At 38.9% G+C, this 24,895-nt stretch overlaps 2 protein-coding genes across 27 annotated transcripts in view; one reads left to right on the forward strand and one right to left on the reverse strand.

Annotated features, from left to right (window-relative positions):
* Positions 1–24,895, forward strand: part of LOC118281272 (uncharacterized) — a 123,450-nt gene that overhangs the window by 7,477 nt on the left and 91,078 nt on the right. The window contains exon 1 of one of the 25 annotated variants that reach the window (XM_050700852.1): positions 15,369–15,558. The exons of the other annotated variants lie outside the window; for them this stretch is intronic. Coding sequence (XP_050556809.1) covers positions 15,546–15,558 — 13 coding nt within the window. The 5' untranslated portion in view covers positions 15,369–15,545. Of the gene's footprint in view, positions 1–15,368; positions 15,559–24,895 lie in introns of those variants that run through there. 25 annotated transcript variants of the gene reach the window in all.
* The window catches only part of LOC118281273 (uncharacterized), a 59,403-nt gene continuing 34,884 nt past the window's right edge, over positions 377–24,895 (reverse strand). The window contains exons 8-21 of one of the 2 annotated variants that reach the window (XM_050700921.1): positions 22,223–22,339; positions 21,132–21,261; positions 18,811–18,934; positions 17,963–18,117; positions 8,660–8,756; positions 7,636–7,766; positions 6,632–6,825; positions 5,998–6,084; positions 5,813–5,910; positions 5,182–5,285; positions 4,485–4,670; positions 3,814–3,987; positions 2,441–2,527; positions 377–1,094 (exon numbers count right to left, since the gene is read on the reverse strand). In XM_050700921.1, the coding sequence (XP_050556878.1) occupies positions 943–1,094; positions 2,441–2,527; positions 3,814–3,987; positions 4,485–4,670; positions 5,182–5,285; positions 5,813–5,910; positions 5,998–6,084; positions 6,632–6,825; positions 7,636–7,766; positions 8,660–8,756; positions 17,963–18,117; positions 18,811–18,934; positions 21,132–21,261; positions 22,223–22,339 (1,836 nt within the window). In that variant the 3' untranslated portion in view covers positions 377–942. The remainder of the gene's footprint in view (positions 1,095–2,440; positions 2,528–3,813; positions 3,988–4,484; positions 4,671–5,181; positions 5,286–5,812; positions 5,911–5,997; positions 6,085–6,631; positions 6,826–7,635; positions 7,767–8,659; positions 8,757–17,962; positions 18,118–18,810; positions 18,935–21,131; positions 21,262–22,222; positions 22,340–24,895) is intronic. The other variant, XM_050700922.1, reaches the window with a different exon arrangement.

Genomic DNA, 24,895 nt, shown 5'->3' on the forward strand with positions numbered 1-24,895 from the left:
TCTGTGGCCATATTACCACACCAGCTAGTATATTAAGTCTTTGACTGCCAATAGTAAACTGTTGAAGGCAAATCCTCCGCTAACGTCGGTCACCGGTGACCACCACGGCGTTCAATGTGTTAAATAAATTGCTGATTTTCTTAGACAGTTAACTTAAACCAAACCAGTTTTGTTTTTCATTTTTAAAAATATAAGTTATTCATAACTTAAACTTAAACTAAGGGTAACTTAATTATTTAATCACTTCAACTTATCATCACATAGTTTCTTCAATCATACGTTTTTTTAAGTACAGTAGCCTTTATTTTTTGTTTTCTTTATTAAAACCTCTTTCCTACTATTTTGTCTTTTGTAATATCCATAATTAATGGAACTGTCAAAAACTATCTTTTTTATAATATTAAGCGCCTGTTTCACCACCTTCATATAAAGGATAAGCGTCCACAGGCCCGCATCGTACACATCGCACGCAACGGATTTTAGTTTGTCTTGTATAGAAACTCATACAACTGCGTCCACTGATCCGCATCGTACGGACCGCTCATCAGCAATGCCTACATGCGATGCGTACCGATGACGTCATACGAGATGCCGATGCCAAAAATCCGAGTGAAAAGTGGGATCGGCAATCCAATTGCTATTCTCACGTCGGCAATCCGAACGCTGCCGATACAGTGGACGCAGTCTGAAAAAATAATCCGTTGAATGTGATGCATCTGATTTGTGCGATGCGTACAATGCGGGTCTGTGGACGCTCACCTTAAGTTCTCGATAGACCTCTATGACAGATAGTGCATACAAATTACGTTCTTAATTCAAAGTTATCTGATACATAGCGGCTATCCAGACATTGTAAAATAAGTCCTAAGCGCCAAAAAGCTCTGGAATTGAAAGAGGTTCTTCAAAGGGTGTTTTCATACTAAAATTTGCAATGTTATCGATTTAATTTCTCGATGTGTTGTATGAGGGTAGTTCTCTCGATGATTTCCTCTTCCTCACGCACCATACGATGAGGAAGATTATCAGGGCTAGCAGTGCTATGGCCAGGAGTACTCCGAGGACTATAGCTGCTATCGCTGCTCCTGTTAAGTGATCTGAAAGAGAAGGAGATATTTAGAGACACATTTTTTTTAATGGGACATCCACCCAAACCTCTGCAACTTCTGGTTAATCCAATAGATACAACCAATGCAATAGATATAGGTATAGATGAGATTTTTTAATGGGACAAGCTCTCCACTGCCTCCAAAACCGCTGCAACTCTTGTTATTCCAGTAGGTATAACCAATCCAATAGATAATAGATATAGGTATAGGAAAGATTTTTTAATGTGAGTAGCCCGCCACACCCTCCTAAAACCGCTGCAACTCCTGTTAATCCGGTAGATACAACCCATCCAATAAATATAGATGAGATTTTTTTATGGGAGAAGCTCGCCACATCCTCCCAATACCGTTGCAATTCCTGTGCACCAGGATCTACAGTAGATACAACTACGAAAGCACCGGAACACTAAAGCTTGCGCGTCACAAAGACATGAATAACTGTCTTGGATCTCGATTGGATAAATCAGAAGATATTATTATAAGAGAAGAAAATGATAGTTTTCACTTTCCTCAGTGAAATTTAATGCAGGAGGCAGTATGACTGAAGCCTAAATTGGGAGAAGCCCAGTCGCCAAGCACAAAAGGCCAGCATAAATGGGTCCTATATGTGAGCTGTTATTTTTGCTTCCAGTAACTGATATTTCCACTAACTGATAAATGATATTGTCGTATGTGTGGTGCCGGTCATGCCGTTCGGCACTGGTGCTAATTCTACCACGTAGCCCAAAGCTTACTTTTTTTATGAAACATGCCGTCAATCGAGCAGACGTATTACCTGATCGTAAGCAATCATCGCCGGCCATGGAGACTTGAAACACCAGAGGCGTTAAAAGTGTGTTGCCGGCCTTTTTTTTGGGTTAGGACTTTAAGGGTTGATGTTCGGGAATCGGGGACTGGGAAGATTAGAAAGGAGGAAAATTGGGCCTCCGGTACTCACACAACGATAGACAACGCAAGCGTTATTTCTCGTAAATTTTCTGCTCGGCCGTGGTATCACTCCGGTCGAGTCGGCCCATTCGTGCCGAAGCATGGCTCTCCCACACTTACTTACTAACCAAACCGCGTCATTTGAAGAAAGCATGCAACCTACAAATGACGATAATAATATGCGGAAGGCTTAGGGTGTGGCTTAGGAGGAAAATCATGCAATGACTTGAGGCGAGAGGGAGTGTCAGACTCTTACTGACTAAAAACCACCCTGTTCCTCCACCTGCTTTGTGGTTTGTGTATATTCATATGCATGTAGCAAAAAGCGGTTATTTTAGTATTGAAAATAACATACAGGCACACCAATTATATTTATTAGTGTAGACCGGACTTGATAAGAGATATACCGTGTGGTTCTTGCAGTGGCTGGGCAACTGGCTGCTGTGCAACGTGTAGCGGGTTCGATTTCCGCACGGAACGACTCTTTGTGTGATCTACAAATTGTTTCGGGTCTGAGTGTCATGTGTATGTGAACTTGTATGTTTGTAAACGCACATACAACACACTAGAAAATCCTAATGTGTGGCAACGTTTTTTTTTAAAGAAATAGAAATGTCTAAGTAAGCAAGTTCTAATATAAGCGCTATTGAAACTACAAATTTCTGTCCGTCTCTCAGTGAAGCTCGGTGCCCGTTGTCCCAGACATGTAGCAAGCTAGACCGGTACCTAGGTATACCTAGGTTTACAGCGGGTCATAAATCGATACCGTTGCACATTGCACGCATGCGGGATGACATTTGAGGGGCGGGGGAAGTAGAGGTCATTGCAGACCGTGTAGGGAGCTAGACCAAACTCGTGAACCTTTGATTTTGGTAGATTGATTCAAATTCAAATTCATTTATTTCTGCGATTATGGGTACATACATGATAGATCTTATATTATTTAACAAAAGGAGCATTGACCATATCCTACCATAAGGCTTGCAAATTAAATACACAAGAATTAGATAGGGGCAGATATACATAGCAATTTTGGATAGAAACTACGGTATTATGTTATAATATATCTTCTAAAAATTCTCTTACGCTAGAATACGCCTTTGACAATAACAATGTTTTAACTTTCCTCGCAAAGAATTCGTCTTAAACATGTTGATCTGATTGAGAGATGACATTTAAAACATTGTGAAATATTTGCGTGTCCTTCGGGACACGCAAATATTTCAGTACAGGGGACTTTCATATACAAGGGGCTTACTCTAATTCAACGAACGAACGAAAAAACTTCGCAGATTGCATACTACAACTCTATTTACTGCAAACTTTCGTGAACAAAAATGAATGAATGAAATGAAGTTAAATAAATAGGTTTTGATATGAAATTAAAAATAAAACGTTATTTTAAGTAATTTCATTAGTAAATCAATAAAACCTACGGCCGAAGATTAAACGAAACTTCGCATTCGAGAACCGAAGTAGCCCTACTGCGCTGAACTTCCACAAATATGTGGAACATTCAATTGCATTCAATACCAAAATTAGCCAAATCAGTCCAACCGTTCTTGAGTTTTAAAGAGAGTAACGAACAAAACCCATCCATCAGGAAAAACAGTCTGTAGGTATAACCTAGGTGTCTTCAAAGCCCGAGTGAATAGGTTGCTTATGGGCAGACGTGCCCCACCGTAGGCCGCATCATCACTTACCATCAGGGGCCAAAAGTCAACCCATCAAATGTAAAAAAAGAAATAGAATTTTGTATATAAAGATGATAAATACTTACTGGAACTATCAATAATATAGCTATTTGTGTTTCCATAAGCGTCCACAGCGTTCAATAACACTCTTGGCGCGCAACAGTTGGCTCTGTATGTGGCCGTGACCTCCTGCCTGGTCCCGGAGACGAAATCACTTGTGTACATTATTCCTACTGGCGACGATGTGAGGCGGAGTAGACCTGGGGATCAAGAAATGTGGTGTTTTAATGTTTTAAAGTTGTTTAGAAAGAAGAGAAGATGGAAAGAGATGAGAGTAGCGCATTTGTAACGCTTTTGGTGTTTCAAGTGGCCATGTGCGGCGGCGGTTGCTTACCATCAGGTGATCCGTCTGCTTGTTTACCGGCTTATTCAATAAAAAAAGAAAAAAATATTCACTTTACGTTTGACCACCACACCTGTCTCCCATGGGGGTAGACAGAGACAATGAAACGCCAATTGCTACGAATCTTACATACTTCTTTTGCTTCATCAACAGACATAAGTCTTCCCAATCCTCGATTCCCCAACAACCCTTAAATTCCTGACCCCCAAAAGGCCGGCAACACACGTAACGCCTCTGGTGTTTCAAGTGTCCATTGGCAGCGGCGATTGCTTACCATCAGGTGATACGTCTGTTCCATAAAAGAAATATCCAAATCTGAATCTGACCAAAAATCCATATAATTCTAAAACTCACCTGACTGACTATCCCTGCTGGTGACAGTGGTAGCCCAGGTATGCCGAGCGCAGTCGTCACCAGTCCTGCCGAGGCAGGTCCCTTGGAAGTTGTGCCATATCTCCGGCGCGAACGTGTCGATAGGTTCCGCTGAATTGGCCACGTAGACGTATGCTGATATGGATATCTGTTCACCTCCTGTTGCGACTGATGGAGAGAAAATTTTTTAAATCATATCAAAATAAAATCAAATATTCTTTATTGTGGCCCATAAATTGTTGTAGGTACATTATACACATGGTGTTAAAATCATTTTAGAACCAGGGGGCCTACTCTAATTCAACGAAAAACGAAGTTTCGGACGAAACTTCGCAAATTTCGTACTACAATTCCATTTATTGCGAACCTTTGTGAACAAAAATGAACGAATGAAATGAAGATAAATAAATAAGTTTTGATATAAAATTAAAAATAAAACGTTATTTTAAGTAATTTCAATGGTAGTAAAATCAATAAAACCTACAGCCGAAAATTTAACGAAACTTCGGATGCGAGAACCGGAGTAGGTTACCCCAGCTATCTCTTACTTTTATAGGGCGTACAATACAATGTAGGTGTCTAGAATGAACTAGCAAATCAGCGAAATTCGTTTCGCCACCAATAAAAATACCAATTAAATATTGGTCATCTACCCTATTAGACAAAATATTAAACTTACCATATGCTGTAAACGTGATGGTATCTCTCAATCCTGGTTGTGCTGATGGTGATATAATCAGGCTCACTATCACGTTCACTGTCTGCCCAGGAGTGACGGTTTGACTGCAAGAAAGTAAAAACTTTGTCAAAGTCAATGTATTTATTAAATTAAGTCTGGGACAGCCATGCTTCGGCAATGCTGGGCTGGGTCGACTGGAGTGATGCCACAGAAAACCGACGTGAAACAACGCAGGCATTGTTTCGTTGTGTGAGTGAGGTTACCGGAGGCGCAATTACCCTCCTTTCCAATCCCTGATTCCCCAATTCCCATTTCAATAACCCTAAAATTCCTAACCCTCAAAAAGCCGGCAACGCACTTATAACTCTTCTGGTGTTTCGGGTGTCCACGGGTGATGGCGATTGTTTACCATTAGGTAATCCGTCTGCTCGTTTACCAGCTTATACCATAAAAAAACTACTCAATTAAGGGATTGGGCCTCCGGTAACCTCACTCACACGGCGAAACACAACGCAAGCGTTGTTTCACGTCGGTTTTCTGTGAGGCCGTGGTATCACTCCGGTCGAGCCGGCCCATTCAACCCGAAGCATGGCTTTAAATAGAAACTCTCATAAGATAAAATATACATTACCTAGTAGGATTAATTCCAGTCAAAAACCTCAGTTCTCCTCTAGCTCCGAAATTGAACCTTACTGCCTGTTCTCTGTAGTTTGTAACTTCGAAGTGAAGCTGAAACAATGAAAATTGTCGATAAAGTATATTTTCCTTTGAACATAAGATTTGGTCGTGCATGAATATGATTGTAATTAGGCTTACTTGTAAACTTTCTCCAGGGGCTCCATATAATCTACTAGCCAGACCAATTTGGACAGCAGTTAGCACTACTCCTTGTTGATTGACCACCTGGAAAGAAAAAGTACCAAATCAGTATTAAAATCCTGTTCATCACGATACCTAAGTACGTGTGTCGCCTGGACAGTCACCGCTACCATCAGTTGACTGGACAATCTCTTTACATGAGCTGCTGTTTACATGTGAACATTAGCTCATGACGATACCTAAGTACGTGTGTCGCCTGGACTGTCACCGCTACCATCAGTTGACTGGACAATCTCTTTACATGAGCTGCTGTTTACATGTGAACATTAGCTCATGACGATACCTAAGTCCGTGTGTCGCCTGGACAGTCACCGCTACCATCAGTTGACTGGACAATCTCTTTACATGAGCTGCTGTTTACATGTGAACATTAGCTCATGACGATACCTAAGTACGTGTGTCGCCTGGACTGTCACCGCTACCATCAGTTGACTGGACAATCTCTTTACATGAGCTGCTGTTTACATGTGAACATTAGCTCATGACGATACCTAAGTACGTGTGTCGCCTGGACAGTCACCGCTACCATCAGTTGACAGGACAATCCCATTACTTCTGAAAGTATTCTTACCTGTGAAATAGCTCTGCTAAAAGGCTGGGTATTTTGATTCTGGTTGTAAAGCAGTTGAGCATTATATGCCCTGGTATCAAATTCTTCCAATTTTTCCAACTCGTTGGATGAGTCGGAGACGACCATGGATGCTGAGCGTCCCATACGGATTTCTGGCTGGTTCAAGGGTCCTGATAGCCTGATGAATGGTTCACCTGAAATGTAGAAATACAAGCATTATGCATCTTGACATTATAGTATACGAGCTTCTGCCCGCGACTTCGTACGAGAAAATTAAAAAAATAGGGTTGTACTACCCCTAACATTTAGGGGGATGAAAAATTGATGTTGGTCGATTCTCATAGATACCGGAAAGCACAAAAAAAAATCATCAAAATCGGTCAAGCCAAAGCCGAAAACTTATATATTAGACAAATTTTTACCCGTAGATTTCCCATTGTAAAATTACGCTTATATCTTTCCCCGCTCTCCTCTCAACAGGGTAGATGACTAATTTTTATTTTAATGTCCGTCTTGTAGATTATTTTAAAATATTAGACACATGTTTTTTATTTTCTTACGGAAACAAATACTTTTGAAGATATATTCATTTGGATTATTGCTAGTTACGTTTTATACGTAGAAATAACGTATTTGCTCCCACTTCTAAACTTTGATTCGTTTTATCTAAGTATTGTTGTATATGACAAAATAAAAAAATACGTGTCTAATATTTTTTCATTACCTAACTGACGGACTAAATAGATTTTTAATTTTTATACCCCGTCATCATCCCTATTCCAGTTTATCAGTGTATCCCAATTCCCCCTTCACAATCTTCCCAATCCCCGATTCCCTAACCCCCAAAAGGCCGGCAACGCACTTGTAACGCCTCTGGTGTTTCAAGTGTCCATGGGTGGTGGCGATTGCTTACCATCAGGTGATACGTCTGCTCGTTTACAGGCGTGTTTCCTAAAAATAACCCTATTCTGAAACGTTTTTAGAAAATAAGTCGTTGAACTCACCTCTTAGGTCTCTGCCGACGATTTTGGCGTAGACTTTGGATGCCTTCACAGGTGGTAGTGCCACGTCAGCCACCAACTCCACTATGGGATCCATCTCCTCATTCTGGCCATCACCAGTCAACGGTTGGTAGCTGTTGGATAGGAGATTTATCTTAACTTTCGTGAGACATACTAAATTAATTATTATGTTATCGGCTTACTCACGTAACTGTTTGACGAGGAACTCGACTAGTTCCAAGCCATGTTAGAGGCTCATATTGATGAGCAGCATTCCGCGACACACGACGCGGCGACTGATTATATTATATATTACTTACTGAGTAAGTAGCAGCGCGTTGTCTCGCGGAACGCCGCTCATGAATATGAGCCTCTAACATGACTTGAAACTAGTCCAGTGCCTCGTCAAACAGTCACGGAGTAAGCCAATAATAACATAATAATTAGAAGATTTATTATTATAAACTCTAAGAGGAACATATTATTATGTATTTCGGCCTAATTAGAGGGTTTAGGGTGATTTTCTACCAGAGATGTGCTATGATGATGTAATAGCTAAGCTGTAAAACTATATGACCGTTTCCACTGATACTAAGCTATGTAACTGTGCGAGATACGCAGTTCGAGTATGCGATGTATCGATAGTAGGGAAGCCATCCAAAGTATGCATCTTTCCATATAAAAAACAAAGCGTAGCTGAGTCCGTTTCTGCTAGTGCTAAGCTATTGTACCAATGAATATGATTAATGATGAAGCTAAATGCATTCACAGCAACGTAGCACATCACATCTTTGGTGCATCTTCATAGCACATCACCGCTACATATCTACATTACACATATCTATTACAAACGCACCAAATTTTAAAAACAAAATAAACAGTTTTGTTTATAGAATATTTTCAAAAGATACAAGATTATGCAGAAACTACTTTTCTCATTCATCTCAACATATCATGTGACACAGGGACCCCTTTATACGAGTATCAAATTAAAATTAAAATAGATTGACATTGAATGACAACTTACCTGAATGGTAGTTTGGCCAGCTCTGTGCTGTACTCGTCCACTAGCTGTGACTCCCTGACGCTGGCCACAGGTCCCGTCACACGGAACTTGAGGGTTTCTGCAAAGGGAATAAGGTCCAAATTAATTGAAAAAAGAAAGAAAGAAAATCAGTTTTATTTGCACCTCTTAAAACAAGAAACATAAAAATTAATATGACAAAAAAAATATAAAAGTCAAGGTGCAAAAAGGCCATTGCATTGCTAGTCTTCCTATACTAAGTACAAAGAGGAGATGCCATAATGTGATTGTGCACTGTGACACAAACACAAACAGGTTATAAAAGCGCTCAGAAAGTGAAAAGTAGTTTCCAACTAGCCAAATTCAATACTTTTATCGAAACGTCAACTACTTTTCTATGAATTTTGTATGAAATACTCTATTATGACGTCATCAGATTTTTACGTCAAATAGCATACTTATTTCTCTAAAATTTGCTAGAAAAATTAAATAAATAAGTATATCGTCAAATTAATGAATGAAAGTACGATTATTTTGGGATATTTTATTATATTGAAATGTTAAAATAATTTATTTTTGACCTAGGAAACTACCCAATACGCACAAATGAAACCTAGATAAATCAATTATAGTAAATATAAGTACCTACACGCGATCGTGTCCACAAACGTGTGAATGTAATCTTTGGGGTCAAACGTCATTACTAGAATCAGTAATTACGGAATGATTGAACTCTGATCAGTGCAGGAAATGACACAGAATGACGACAAACACGTAAGAAAATTATAAATGTACAGTACCCTTTACGAGTTTGATTTGCGTTGAAAGTTATCGAAATGAGACTGCGTTCTGCACTCTATACCCTTTTTTTTTTGAGGGCGGTAAATCATTCTTTGCCTTCTCCTGCCTTGAGCAAGGCGAGAGGCAGTGTTAAACTCTTAATGAGTAAAAACCACCCCGTTCCTGCTCCTGCTTTTTGAGCCACGGTAAGCCCGCTAGGTAGTCCGCAGCTCCGGGCGCTCCATACCCGTAGTACGAGTTTCATTTATGTTTAAAGTAAACGTTACAAACCACGACTCTCTCTAATTGTCCCATACTACAAAAACGTTGCCAATTGTCCACATTTTGATTTTGATGTGCCACTTTCTGAGCGCTTATAACCTATCTACACCTGCTTACTTGTAATATCATTGGACAGGGCCGTGTTCTTGTGTCACAGTGCATAATCACATTATGGCATCTCCTCTTTGTACTTGTTTCATGACAGAAAGTAATCTGTCTATCAATAAACGGAGCTAATCGTTCGTTCCAAAGTCTTCAATTCGTATGACGCCAATCTTATTTACTTATTACGTATTTATTTACCGTGAGTCATTTGTTTTTTCTATCATTATTATAATCATGACAACTGGACAATTTATCTATGTTACTACGTCAGAGGAAAGTTCAAATTCCATGTTTTTGTTGCGTAAAAGTATCATGTTATTGTCTAAATAAAATCCAATGGTATTATATTGTACTGTAGCCTTAGTATGAGTTTGCTTTAGGTACTTTTAAAGTACTGTAATCGAAACGAGAGCGTGTTCGGCGTTCTGATCGGTCGGGTTATTCGAGCTGGCCAATCAGAGCGCCGAACACATGAAACACCAGAGGCGTTACAAGTGCGATGCCGGCTTTTTGGGAGTTAGGAATTTAAGGGTTGTTGTTCGGGAATGGGGATGGGGAAGATTGGGAAGGGAGGAATTGGGCCTCCGGTAACCTCACTCACACAACGAAACACAACGCAAGCGTTGCTTGGCTTAAAACTAGACGAGCGTCGAATCATATCATGTAGGTAATTATTGCTTACCATCAGGTGATCAGCCTGTTTTGATCAGGTGATCCGTCTGCTCGTTTACCGGCTTATACCATAGAAATAGTATTTAATCTTACACATGTATCTAAAACGTCATGCCTATTTAAATAGGAAACTGGCGAGGCTGTGACGTAAGCAGAGTCAGAGGTTATCGGCTAGTCTAGTTGTCAATGGATGCGAGATAACTTACTAATATTATAAATGCGAAAGTTTGTGTGTTTGTGTGTTTGTTTGTTACTCATTCACGTTAAATCGGTTGAAGGGATCGGTATGAAATTTGGAACAGGGGTAGATTATGGTCTGGAATAACACATGGGCTACCGACGTGAAACAACGCTTGCGTTGTGGTTCGTTGTGTGAGTGAGGTTACCGGAGGGCGATTCTCCCCTTCCCAATCTTCCAAATCCTCGTTTTCCCAACAACCCTTAAATTCCTAACCCCCAAAAGGCCGGTAACGCACTTGTAACGCCTCTGGTGTTTCAAGTGTTCATGAACGGTAGCGATTGCTTACCATCAGGTGATACGTCTGCTCGTTTACCAGCTTATACCATAAAAACAATACAAATGTATTAAATTATAATGTAAAACTAAACATTATGAATAATGCTGATTATTAAAAAAATCAAGTATGGCTCTGATAACAGTAGTTATATGTGACCTACTAAATAATATCTATACATATACTAACATATAAAGCTGAAGAGTTTGTTTGTTTGTTTGAACGCGCTAATCACTGGAATCACTCTACCTCATATAAGATAACAATACTTAGATAAAACGAATCAAAGTTTAGAAGTGGGAGCAAATACGTCATTTCTACTATTTTCCATATAAAATATACCATGCAGTGACGTAACGCGATATTTCAAATCGATGTATCTTCGAAAATATATGTGTCCGTAAGAAATAAAAAATACGTGTCTAATATTTTTTAAGATGGGCAATAAAATTTGACTGCACTGTTGGTGCGGTGGCTGGGCAACTGGCTGCCGTGCAACGTGTAGCGGGTTCGATTCCCGCACGAAACAACTCTTTGTGTGATCCACAAATTGTTGTTCCGGGTCTGAGTGTCATGTGTATGTGAACTTGTATGTTTGTAAACGCACCCACGACACAGGAGGAAATTCTAGAGTGGGGCATAATTAAGTCTTTGACTGCCAATAGAAAACTGTTGAAGGCAAATCCTCCGCTAACGTCGGTCACCGGTGACCACCACGGCGTTCAATGTGTTAAAAAAATATTGAGAATCTTCTTTTTTTAATCGGATATAAATGGCTTATCGTTAAGTAGGAAATAGGACATGCGAAGTCGCGTTATATCGCTAGTTTGTATTTAGTTATAATACATATATATTTTCTAATCAAATATATTATATCTACAAATGATATCGTACATATTTGTGTATATACTCAGTTGATAGTGAGTTATTCGCGTCTGCGGACGTATTTTCATATAGTCAATTTATTTATATGTTTTTTAAAGTGTTAGTGCAGTGTTTTGATACAAAATTGTGACTTGCTACAGTGGTATTAAGGTTTATTATTGAAGTGATCGTTTTGTTTAGATCGTTTTATGTTATTTGATGGTGGAAATGAGTTGTTTATGTTGTTAAACAGTTTGTAACAGTTATTCTATTTAGGTGTTAGGTGTAAATTGACTCTCGCTACTACATGAGCTGCTGTTTACATGTGAACATTAGCTCATGACGATACCTAAGTACGTGTGTCGCCTGGACAGTCACCGCTACCATCAGTTGACTGGACAATCTCTTTACATGAGCTGTTGTTTACATGTGAACATTAGCTCATGATGATACCTAAGTACGTGTGTCGCCTGGACAGTCACCGCTACCATCAGTTGACTGGACAATCTCTTTACATGAGCTGCTGTTTACATGTGAACATTATGGCGTAATACAAGAAAAAAACTATTGTTACGTTTCATAACTATTTTGTTTGTACTTTTATAGAACTATAAAAAATAAACATTTGCCTCTATCAATCCGGTTGTGAAGGTCAAACGTCGAATTATTGATTTTAGTTATTTCTTTTTTTATATAGGCTTATTGTACATAATAAGTAGGTGCTTAAAGCCAAGTATTCAAGGTATCTTGTGTTTCAATGGGTATTATATCGTAGTTGTTGAGGAATACAGTTGATTTTCATTTGTTTTTGTGAATATTTTTGCAAGTTAAGATATTCACGGCGCTTTTCCACCAGAGATGTGTTATGTAGCTATGTTACGAAGATGTAATAGTTAAGCTGTGAAACTATGTGACCGATAATAAATTATTATGATGAACTAGCTTCTGCCAGTGGCTTCAAACGCGTTCCAATGGGATAAAAAGTTACCGTCAGCTCATACCCTGTCTGTATACTAAATTTCATCAAAATCCGTTGAGTAGTTTCAGCGTGATTGACGCACAAACATTCGTATTTAAAATATTGATTGATTTGCGAGTATATGGAGCATTGCAAGTGTTTTATTTAATACTAGCAAACCCGGCGAACTCCGTTTCGCCACCAATGACATTCCCTGTTTTCCTGCTTTTCTCTTAAAATTTTCCTGAATTTTCTTTGCTATAAACCTCACGGAGCCCGAGACCTTTCCAACGAATGCAAAACCGTTAAAATCGGTTCGTGCGTTCTGGAGTTATAGCGTCAGGAAGGAAAACCCGACTTATTTTTATATAATAGATTGTGTTGTTGCCTCTTTGATTGAGTTGTTGCGAGTTTGACTTTCTAGCTATGGGTTTCGGGTTCGACTTCCGAGCCGGATAAAGGGTTATTTATTCAAAGCTATCACTACATAGTATAAAACAAAGTCGCTTCTGTCCCTATGTCCCTTTGTATGCTTAAATCTTTAAAACTACGCAACTGACTTTGATGCGGTTTTTTTTAATAGATAGAATGATTCAAGAAGAAGGTTTATATGTATAATACATGCATAATATATCACCATTGCACCCATGCGAAGCTGGGACGGGTCGCTAGTAAATACATAAAACTATCTTCACTAATAACATATATAGTATTGTTTATTTGTTTACGTCCGAAGGCGACCTTATGACCTGACCTAACATAATATCGTATCAATACCCATGACCTGTGACCGGCGCTTCCGATAAGCACCATTTCCTGGTACACTAGTCTATTATAAGATGCTCTGTAAATTAATAGATAAATAATTATGTTATTACGAACCTAATTCTAAACTAATAATATACTAGCGACCCGCCCCAGCTTCGCATGGGTGCAATGGTGATATACATATAAAACTTCCTCTTGAATCACTCTATCTATCCGGACATAATAAATATCCATAATCCATTTACATATAATATCTGTTTATATAAAACTTTTTATCAACTAGCCTTCCGTCTGCGGCTTCACATGGTAGGATGTTATTATACATATTAAATTGCAATGAATTTATTATTTTTTGCAAATAGGCTACAATAGACCACTTTAAAACAAAATTATAATTTCCTACCGGACTAATCTGAGAAGAAATGCCAAAACAAACTCAGAGGTCATAGTATCTTTTAAAGTCCAGACATTTTTTGAAAAAATGCAAGTTCCTTCTGTAGTGGCCTTTTGAGTAAATAACCACAATAGTTTGAGCAGATCCGTTGCGATGGCAGTACGCATGTGTCGATTTTCGATTCACAATCAAACCTTACTGTCGCACTCAGAGACATTTAATGATTACTTAAACTATTTCTTAGTAACGATTTTCTATGGAAAACAATTGCTAAGGACTAGGTTAAGTAACCATTAGATGACTCTGAGGGCGGCGGTGACGTTTGAATCACGCTACCTATAAAAAAAACCGCATCAAAATCCGTCGCATAGTTTTAAAGATCAAAATAAACAGACAACGGTAAGCAACTTTGTTTTATACTATGTACGCGTAGTAAATTCCGCAGTACTAGCATTTCATATAAATCGGAATGAATGGAATGTCAAGCGAAACAATTTCAATCACAATACTATTATTAAATCAATGAGGTAATTTCGCAAACCGGTTACCGGTATAGCGGTGTCGCTATCATTATAAACTGCTTAGGACAGTAGTCCAATGGTGGGCTAGACACTACTTGACAGAAAGGTAGCTAAAAGTTTTTTGTCCAATCACAGCAGCTGTAAAATATTGATCGTCCAATACGTGTGACACTAGCTAATTCTCAATTGGACGAAAAACGAGAGTTCATCCAGGGCCATCTAGTGAGGAAAAATGCCTTCATCTTCATAGCACAGCTACATAGCTTAGTGTCAGTGGAAACATTCACATAGTTTCACAGCGTAGCTATTACATTGTATACTTGAGCTGTGCATCTTCCTCGCACAGCTACATAGCTTAGTATCAGTGGAAACGATCACATAGTTTTACAACTTAGCTTTTACATCCTCGTAGTATAGCACATCTCGGGTGGAAAAACACCCTTAGTCGGTTCTTACTGTGTTATAATAGGTAGTTTAGGATCATTCCTAAACTTGATAGTTGTATTTATTTAACTGTTACAAACACTATTTTACAAAACATAGACATAAACAACTCATTTTTAGCCGCTTTCTTTAAAAGGGATATTGGTATTATTATTTATTTTAGATAGGTAACGATATCCGCCGATTCGATACAAATGCGTTAAAAATATATTTGATAGTGGTATGAACCTTTTTTGGTCGGTTTTCGTTATAAATATGTTACAAAATTAACACCGAATAAACGATTTTTTGAATTAGCTTATAATCCCAAAAATAACGTATATCGAAAACAGTTATTTCCATAAAAAAAAATATTATAATATAAACGTTGCAAAAACCGAATATTTATAAAAATCAAGCTACCAAAATTAGATATTGCCTACAGATGATTTTGACCAAATAAATCTAATATTTTAAGCTTTCGTAAGTAAAAAACTGGTTTTAAATTTTTACTCTCAAGTAAGGCTGTGTTACATTCGGTCTTTGGCTGTATGCAAGATTGTCCTTGACTCACATAAGATGCGCCGCCATCTTGGGAGCTGTCAACATGACATTTAGAGGTTATTTTTTTCTTTTTTTATTTATTTTGCACACGGCAAGGGTTTATTCATGTTATCAATTAAAGGTTTTAATTTTTAATTGAAATTGGTTATTTTATTGGTGTTTATGTTTGGTTTTAATTGGTAATTTGTGTAAATCCTTGTTTTATTTTGCATGGGCTTTTTTTTGCATGTTTTTTTATTAGGTTGATTTGAAAGGGAAGGTGCTACCTGAATTGACCGATATTTTAAAGTGTTTTGATGTTTTTTTAAACAGGTATTTAATTTATATTTGGATTTTCACTTTACACCTACGTACTTATGTTTACCGAAATTGGTTTTTTATTATTGACATTATAAGTAAAATAATCATGACTCGTGATAATTCTCAGACGAGCAAATATTATTTGTAGAAGTGCACTCTTGTTCAACAGTTTTTGCGATAAAGAGCAACATACATCGTCACTGAAATTCGCATTCACAATATTGGTAGAATTATCAAGTATCAGAGTAACCTATGGAGTTTCTTGCTCGTTCTTCTCCATAGGAATCTACACTTTGGAACGAGCAAATAGAGCAACTAGAGGACTGACCGACAGACAGACAGGAATTTTTAATATTTATATTAAATTTTTAATATTATATTACTGGTCGAGTGGACGTAAGTGCGACAAGGGTTCTCGGGTTCGATTCCCGGGCAATGTACTACTGGCCTTTTTACGTATTTTCGAAAATTTCTCAGTAGTAGCACGGAGTCTGGAAATGTGTCCAGTATATGGCAATAGGCTCACCCCTATTACATGGGACTTATAAAACAAATGGTGAAAAGTGGGTGTACATTGTATAGCGGCATTACGTGCCGTAATTTGCACCTCTGCCTACTTCTTCGCGGATAAAAGGCGTGACGCTGCAAAAGTGCTTTCCTGGTCTATTTGAAATTAATAATTTTGACTTTGACTTACATCATTATTGAACAGTTAAGACTCTGACATATGATATGATAAAAACTAGACGAAATTTCTTGCCTTAAGATAACAGTAATCTTAAATCAATTAGCAGCTTTTTTTATTATAGTCTAACCAAAGAAATTCTGACGTCATTTTTGGAGATCTATTCGTCTATAGAAGATTGTCTGTCTATAATTTTTTTTTAAGTCTTTGACTGCCAATAGAAAACTGTTGAAGGCAAATCCTCCGCTAACGTACGTTAGCGGTGTCTACCACGGCGTTCAATGTGTTAATCTGATTTTTTTAATGATAGCCTATTCTACCCTTTTAAAAATTTACCCATCAGATCAGGTAGGGGAGAAAATCATCCAATGACTTCTTTAGTCTTGGCTAAGGCGAAGGATACTAGGAATCGAACTCGCTACACATTCCGCGGCAGCCGGTTGCCTAGTCATCGCGCCAACCGTGCAGGCAAAAAACCAAAATCTTTACTGACTAATAACCACCCCGTTCCTACTCCTGCTCTTCGAGCCGGAGCCCTGGAAACTCGAGGAAGACCTAGCGTCTTCCACGGCAGTATAAAAGGTTCAAGTTTATCAGAGAGCGCTGCTGCCCGGTCTCTGTCTAATAGCTCCTTAGTCGGGTATACGACACCCGCAGGAAGAGTAGGGGTGGTATCCAATATATTGTACTCTACTGTCACATACACATTTACTTCCTTCGTATGGCTAAATACTTTTAGATGGGCACGGAACCTAAACTGTGTAGGTTCGATTCACGTTGGACCACTTTTTTTTTGCTGTCTACTTGTTTGGTTCAATAACCGAACGGGTTTGATGTTCGGTCGCGTCATTATGTAATAATGATGATCATTAACTTGTATGTTTGTATGTGTGTGTGCTTGAGGACCAAACTCGAAAACTGCTTGACTCATTTTGATAGTTTAATGATTTCTTTACTTAAGGATCTTGTGGGTTGAAGTGTTTGGTTATTTTTTTTGTAGTTGAATCTTTAATTACACGTAGGAGTAAAGAAAAATATTAGTCAATAAGGTATTTTAATGTCCGTCTTGTGGATTATTTTAAAACATTAGACACGTATTTTTTATTTTCTTACGGAAACAAATACTTTCGGAGATATATTGATTTGAAATATCGCGTGACGTCACTTCTATATGTAAAAATGATGTATTTGCTCTTACTTCCTATATTTGATTCTTTATACCACCGTCGAGCAAAAAATCGACGTGAAACAACGTTTGGCCTCCCTAACCTCCCACTCCTCTCTGTTTAAAACTTTTTGCCCAATTTTTGCCTTTTTTCGTGTGCTATTCCATATAATTGGCGGCTTGTCGTTCCACGTGGAGGACTGAGGGGGAGGCCTTTGTTCAGCAGTGGACGTCTCTCGGCTGATGATGATGATGATGATTCCATATACCTAATTCCCTATTCCATAAAATAATGCCTTATGCTACTTACCAGGAGTATCAGTCTCCACATTGAAGTGTATATGGGTCCTGGCAGACACCATGAGTCTGTAGTCGCAGGTATCGCAGCGGACGCTCAGGTGCCACATGCCTACGTAGGCAGCTTGCACGTCTGGTCTATTCGGACTTACTGGTAGGACTGATAGCCTGGGGGAAAGAAACAAGAATTAGGGTAAATGTCTACCTCGCGTCATTTGACGATTGCATGCATCCTTCACAAATAATAGGCGGACTACAAATGCAACTTCACATCAACTGCCTATAACTTAAGACGGGATATTTACCATGTTCATTTATGTCTATGAGTTTCCCATATTTCGGCACTATCGCAAGCGCCATGATCACGGATGAACAAATAATTCGTGATGATTCATGCATAAATATCCCGTCTTGAGTTCTAATGTATGTGTTAGTGACCATGTCAGTTTAAACACTTATAACAGCCTATAAGTGGCCACTGCTGACCAAAGGCCTCTTCTCACACGGAAAAGGTTTGAGCATTAATCACCAAGCTTGCTCAATGCGGGTTGGCGATTTCAAACTTATAATTAGAAATTATAAGCCCAGGTTTCCTCACGATGTTTTCCTTCACCGTTTTTCAGTAGTGTCTAAATAATCTTAGAAAGTATATATAAAAGTCACATTGGTATCTACTCGTTGGTAGGTTTCGAACCCAGAAAACTGTGGGCGTCAGAAAACTCAGGGCCATCACAACATCCTTCTCATTGCTATCAAGATAGTCTTAAGTCTTTGACTGCCAATAGAAAACTGTTGAAGGCAAATCCTCCGCTAACGTCGGTCACCGGTGACCACCACGGCGTTCAATGTCTTAATACTCACATGTCCAAATCATACTTGGTCCCAGGGAAGATGAGGTAGACGTCTCTCGGAGACATACCCTCGGTCCTCGATGTTGAGGAGAAGGCGGCCACTGATGTCGTGTTGTACAGGTCGATTTGAGGGGCTGGGCAGAGAAGGTGGTGGTTAGCGTAATAGTGAAACGTTTATTAAGACAAACTGTAGTTCAACTGTATTTGCTCGTCGATCGTATATGTGCGAGTTCTGTTATCTGTCACTTGTAATGCGTCGCCACAATGTCCTTGTAAAGATTAGCTGTATCTCATTTTTGGGTCTATTTTATTTCAAGTTTAAGTGACAGACCCGAAACAATTTGTGGATCACACAAAGATTTGCTCCGTGCGGGAATCGGACCCGCTACACACTACAATATTGAATTTCTTCTGCTCACGATTTAGTAAGAAATAACATAATTTATATGATAATGTATGCTTAGATTCCCAATGTCCCAAATTCTCTTTAGAATTTCGGGAATGTCCTGTAAGTTGACTCATACCCCCAATTTGGTTTTACAAACTCCCAAAGAATGTTGTACTAAAAAACTCCACGATTCTAACCTAAAACTTGTCTCAAATAAAACAAAAAATACCGTGACATTAATTATATACATATAAATATGTAATTATGTATGTGTAAAATATATGTACGAGTATAAGGTACAATCGACAAAATTAGCGGTTGACTATCATCTATACTAATATTATAAAGCTGAAGAGTTTGTTTGTTTGTTTGAACGCGCTAATCTCCAGAACTACATGTCCGATTTCAATTATTCTTTTTGTGTTGGTTAGTGTATTTGTCGAGGAAGGCTATAGGCTATAAAACATCACGCTATGGCCAATAGGAGCCGAGCAGAGCGGGTGAAACCGCGCGGAAGTAGCTAGTTGTCATATAAGATAACAATACTTGGATACAACGAATCAAAGTTTAGAAGTCGTTATTTCTAAGTATAAAATGTATCTAGAAGAGATGACACGCGATATTTCACATCGAAATATCTACGAAAGTATTGGTTTCCGTAAAAAAACTAATATATTTTAAAATAATCTATAAGACGGACATTAAAATAATAATTAGTCATCTACCCTATTGTGCTTAAAAGGTGTACTACCGTAGACTTTGCCGATAGTACATACAATTATGCTGTCAAAACGTAACAGCTTGCCACCGGAACATAGTCATTTCATATAATCATCATCATCATCATTTCATTCCACTATGCCTGTAGTTATTTACAAACTAATTTGTCTCATTCTTTTAATGACTGCTTAATATGCCATTGAAAACCTTCTTCCTGTGCATTAAGGTTTATAATTGCATCTATTATTCTCGTCTCTGGAGGGTCTTTAGCTGACTGGGTATTAGACAATCCCTACTCTTCATGTGTCCCTGGTAGCTCATGACGATACCTAAGTACGTGTGTCGCCTGGACAGTCACCGCTACCATCAGTTGACTGGACAATCTCTTTACATGAGCTGCTGTTTACATGTGAACATTAGCTCATGACGATACCTAAGTACGTGTGTCGCCTGGACAGTCACCGCTACCATCAGTTGACTGGACAATCTCTTTACATGAGCTGCTGTTTACATGTGAACATTAGCTCATGACGATACCTAAGTACGTGTGTCGTCTGGACAGTCACCGCTACCATCAGTTGACTGGACAATCTCTTTACATGAGCTGCTGTTTACATGTGTACATTAGCTCATGGCGATACCTAAGTACGTATCGCCTGGACAGTCACCGCTACCATCAGTTGACTGGACAATCTCTTTACATGAGCTGCTGTTTACATGTGAACATTAGCTCATGACGATACCTAAGTACGTGTGTCGCCTGGACAGTCACCGCTACCATCAGTTGACTGGACAATCTCTTTACATGAGCTGCTGTTTATATGTGAACATTAGCTCATGACGATACCTAAGTACGTGTGTCGCCTGGACAGTCACCGCTACCATCAGTTGACTGGACAATCTCTTTACATGAGCTGCTGTTTACATGTGAACATTAGCTCATGACGATACCTAAGTACGTGTGTCGCCTGGACAGTCACCGCTACCGTAAGTTGACTAGACAATCTCTTTACATGAGCTGCTGTTTACATGTGAACATTAGCTCATGACGATACCTAAGTACATGTGTCGCCTGGACAGTCACCGCTACCATCAGTTGACTGGACAATCTCTTTACATGAGCTGCTGTTTACATGTGAACATTAGCTCATGACGATACCTAAGTACGTGTGTCGCCTGGACAGTCACCGCTACCATCAGTTGACTGGACAATCTCTACTTACCATCATTAGGGGGGTATAGGACAGCATGTTCAACGGCTCCCTCAATGAAGACCCTCAATGCTGTCACTCCATTCTCTACTGGAACTCCTAGGGATATGGCTTGGCCACCTCCACGACGTACCAACAGCAGCTGATGGACAAACAAAATTGGGAACATTAGTTAGTTGGTACAATAGAGCTGATGACGGGGTATGAAAATTAAAAATCTATTTAGTCCGTCAGTTAGGTAATGGAAAGGTATTGTTATCTTATAGGACAAAATAAAAAATATGTGTCTAATATGTATTTGAAAATAATCTACAAGAGGGGTATTAAAATAAAAATTAGTCATCTACCCTATTACTATTTCCCCTATTCGGTATCTCTCAAGCGCATTCGAGACCCTTGGAGTGCTTGTCAGTCGCATTTGTAATCAACCAACAAGCCTTGTAGTTGCAACTTGCATTCTCACATCAACAACTACCCAAACCACTGCAACTCCTGTGCACCAGGATCTACAGTAGATACAACCATGAAAACACCGGAACACTGAAGTCCAACGTCCCAGGGACATGAATGACTGTCTTGGATCCCGCAACGAAATTAATCAGAAGATATTATTAGAGGAGAAGAAAAAGAAAACGATAGTTTCCACTTCCCTCGGTGAATTTAATGCAGGCGACAGAATGACTGAAGCCTTAAGGCACAGAAGAGACTGCACAACTGGGAGAAGCCCAGTCGCCAAGCACACAAGTAAATAGGTCCTATATGTGAGCTGTTATATTTGCAGAGTTGAAGCTGTTTGGGGGATTGTGGTGGGATTGTACCAATAAAAAATACTTGTAACTTTCGTGAGACATACTAAATTAATTATTATGTTATCGGCTTACTCACGTACTGTTTTGACGAGGAACTCGACTAGTTTCAAGCCATGCTAGAGGCTCATATTCATGAGCAGCATTCCGCGACACATGACGCGGCGATTGTCGCTCTGCTACTCTCTGCGCTGACTCAGTAGCATATGAGCCTCTAGCATGGCTTGAAACTAGTCGAGTTCCTCGTCAAAACAGTACGTGAGTAAGCCGATAACATAATAATAAAAAAATACTTACATCAAATTTCTCCAGCCCCAAGTCATTATGCAGTCTGCCTCGTCTCCCCTGCTTAGGGTCTGAGGGGTTCCATTGTTCCAGCTCAGTCTCGGCAGCCATGTTCGCGGATCCATCCATCTGGAACAAAATGGGTGTGAACAGTCAATGAGCAGACGTATCACCTGATGGTAAGCAATCGCCGCCGCCCATGGGCACTTGAAACATCAGAGGCGTTACAAGTGCGTTGCCGGCTTTTTGGGGTTAGGAATTTAAGGGTTGTTGGGGAAGATTGGGAAGAGGGGTAATTGGGCCTAAGAACAACAGAATGAGGGTTGAACTGTCGATTTTGTGCTCACATGTTTAGGGATTAGGAAGGGTTTCTTTTTTATTGATAGCAATACACTTTTGTCAGTTGCCTATTAATCTTCTCACACGGAAGGTCAAAGGACAAAGGCCTCTTCTCACACGGAGAATGTTTGAGCATTAATCACCACGCTTGCTTAAGATGGATTTGAAAATCTTATAAGCATATAAAATACTTGCTGTTGCCCACGGCTTCGCTTGCGTGGATTACAGACATGCATGACTAGGTGTTGCCCGCTACTTTGTTCACGTAGAATAATGATATGTTGGTAGCAATGTAAAAAATATTTTTATTATGTTGGTAACACTGCTGTCATGGAGGTTCTGAGGTGTTCTGTGTAAAATCCTTTGCTTACATTATAATAAATAGTCTTGAAGTTAAAACAGTTGTTGTGCTTTATTTTCTTCAGGTTATGGGCCCAGGCACATAATCCTGACTGGAAAATATAAAAGACAACAAAACTAAAATTTGTTTTCGTCATAAAATATACTGCGGGTTGTTGAGGTTAGAAACCGGCGGGAAAACTTGCGAGCGTGTGAAGCAAGCAAGGGCGGGACGACGAAAAGATGGAAGACGACAATAGTTTTAGAATCCAGACGCACATAAAGCTCGAAGGAACATCCAATTGGAATATTTGGAAATTCCAAACCATCGTTTTATTACGGAGTCAAGGCTTGTTAGAAGTGACAGACGGGAGCAGTGTGAAACCAGAGGCGGCGGTTGAGAAAGCTGCATGGGAAAAGAAAGACGCGAAGGCTCAGTCATGGCTTGTTACGAGAATGTCAGAAAGCGTGATGATGCATATTATAACATGTACTACGTCTGCGGAAATGTGGAGGAAACTTGCGAGTGTGTATGAGCAAAAATCTGAAACTAGTATCCATATTATACAACAACGTTTTTTCCAATATAAGTACGAGGAGGGCACCGCGATGTCTACATTCCTATCAAAAATAGAGGAATTAAGAAACCAGCTCAAACAGATGGGAGAAGATATTTCAGAAAAAATTGTCATAACGAAAGTGCTAATGTCACTCCCAGATACCTACAAGCATTTTGTGTCGGCGTGGGAGTCCGCGCCGGACGACAAACAAACGCTGGATAATCTCGTCGCGAGATTATTGATAGAAGAGGAACGTATTATCGAAAAAGAGCCTCAAAACTCGTCTGCATCGGCGTTTGTAGCTAAGAAAAACGTAAAATGTTTCAAGTGCAATAAGTTAGGACATTATCAAAGTGAGTGTAATCAAAACAAGGGTTCGGGACATGACAATAGAACGATTAAAAGGTGTTATTACTGCAAGAAAACGGGACATACTAAAAGTGAGTGTTATTTCAAGAAAAATAAGGAAAAAGGCAGCAAAAGTAACGCATTTGTGGTCATGAATTTAGATAGACATGTTCAACAATCTCAGTGGTTAGTGGACTCGGGCGCTAGTCAACATATGTGCCGTGATCGGAACTTATTTACAACATATTTATCATCGAACAATAAAACAGTGATAGTCGGAAATGGTGAGGAAATTAGTGCGCTCGGGTGCGGACAGGTGGCGCTACAGGTCTATGATGGCTGCGAATGGGTGAACACAACCATAGACAATGTACTATTTGTTCCAAAATTAAAAACCAATTTGTTTTCTGTTAAATGCGCGACAGAAAGAGGTTATGTTGTGAAAATGGACAATAACTTGTGTAAATTTTACAAGGAAAATACAGTGTGTGCCGTAGCGAGTCGTAACGGCGATATGTACAGTCACGAGCAATAATATATATACATTGTCACATTTTCTAAAATATCTCAAACTCCACCATTCAAAAAGTATGTGTTCTATATTTTTTTCTAAATTATCTACATGTAATACTGTATCAAAACTGGGTATACATTGGTTTCATAGTAATATAAACGATACAAAATCACTAAAAAGTTTACACGTAAAATGTAATTTTGAATTATCCATGACAATTTCTATAACATATACACATGAAATGCCAGTTGTATACATATTATAGGAATTGTTATGGATACATTAAAATGATATTGAAAGTGTATACCTACTTTTTTCTGTAATAATTACAGTTTTATAAATAAATAAGGGTTGGTTACTACAATAAAACAAAGGTATACAAAATCAGTCTTGTAATTCGTTACCAAACGGAATGATTATTATTAATTAAGCCAATCAAATATAATAATAATATGCGTATTATGCGTATATGTTTAAACAAAACGTTATTCAAATGTACAACAAGTCCCGTGATTAACGGACACCCTTTCCTCGTCATTTTGAACAAGTTTCACTAGGGGATCAAACCTGAAATCTCGAAAAAAA

This window comes from Spodoptera frugiperda, chromosome 19, assembly GCF_023101765.2.
Source record: "Spodoptera frugiperda isolate SF20-4 chromosome 19, AGI-APGP_CSIRO_Sfru_2.0, whole genome shotgun sequence".
In the NCBI taxonomy this organism is placed as follows: Eukaryota; Metazoa; Arthropoda; class Insecta; order Lepidoptera; family Noctuidae; genus Spodoptera; species Spodoptera frugiperda.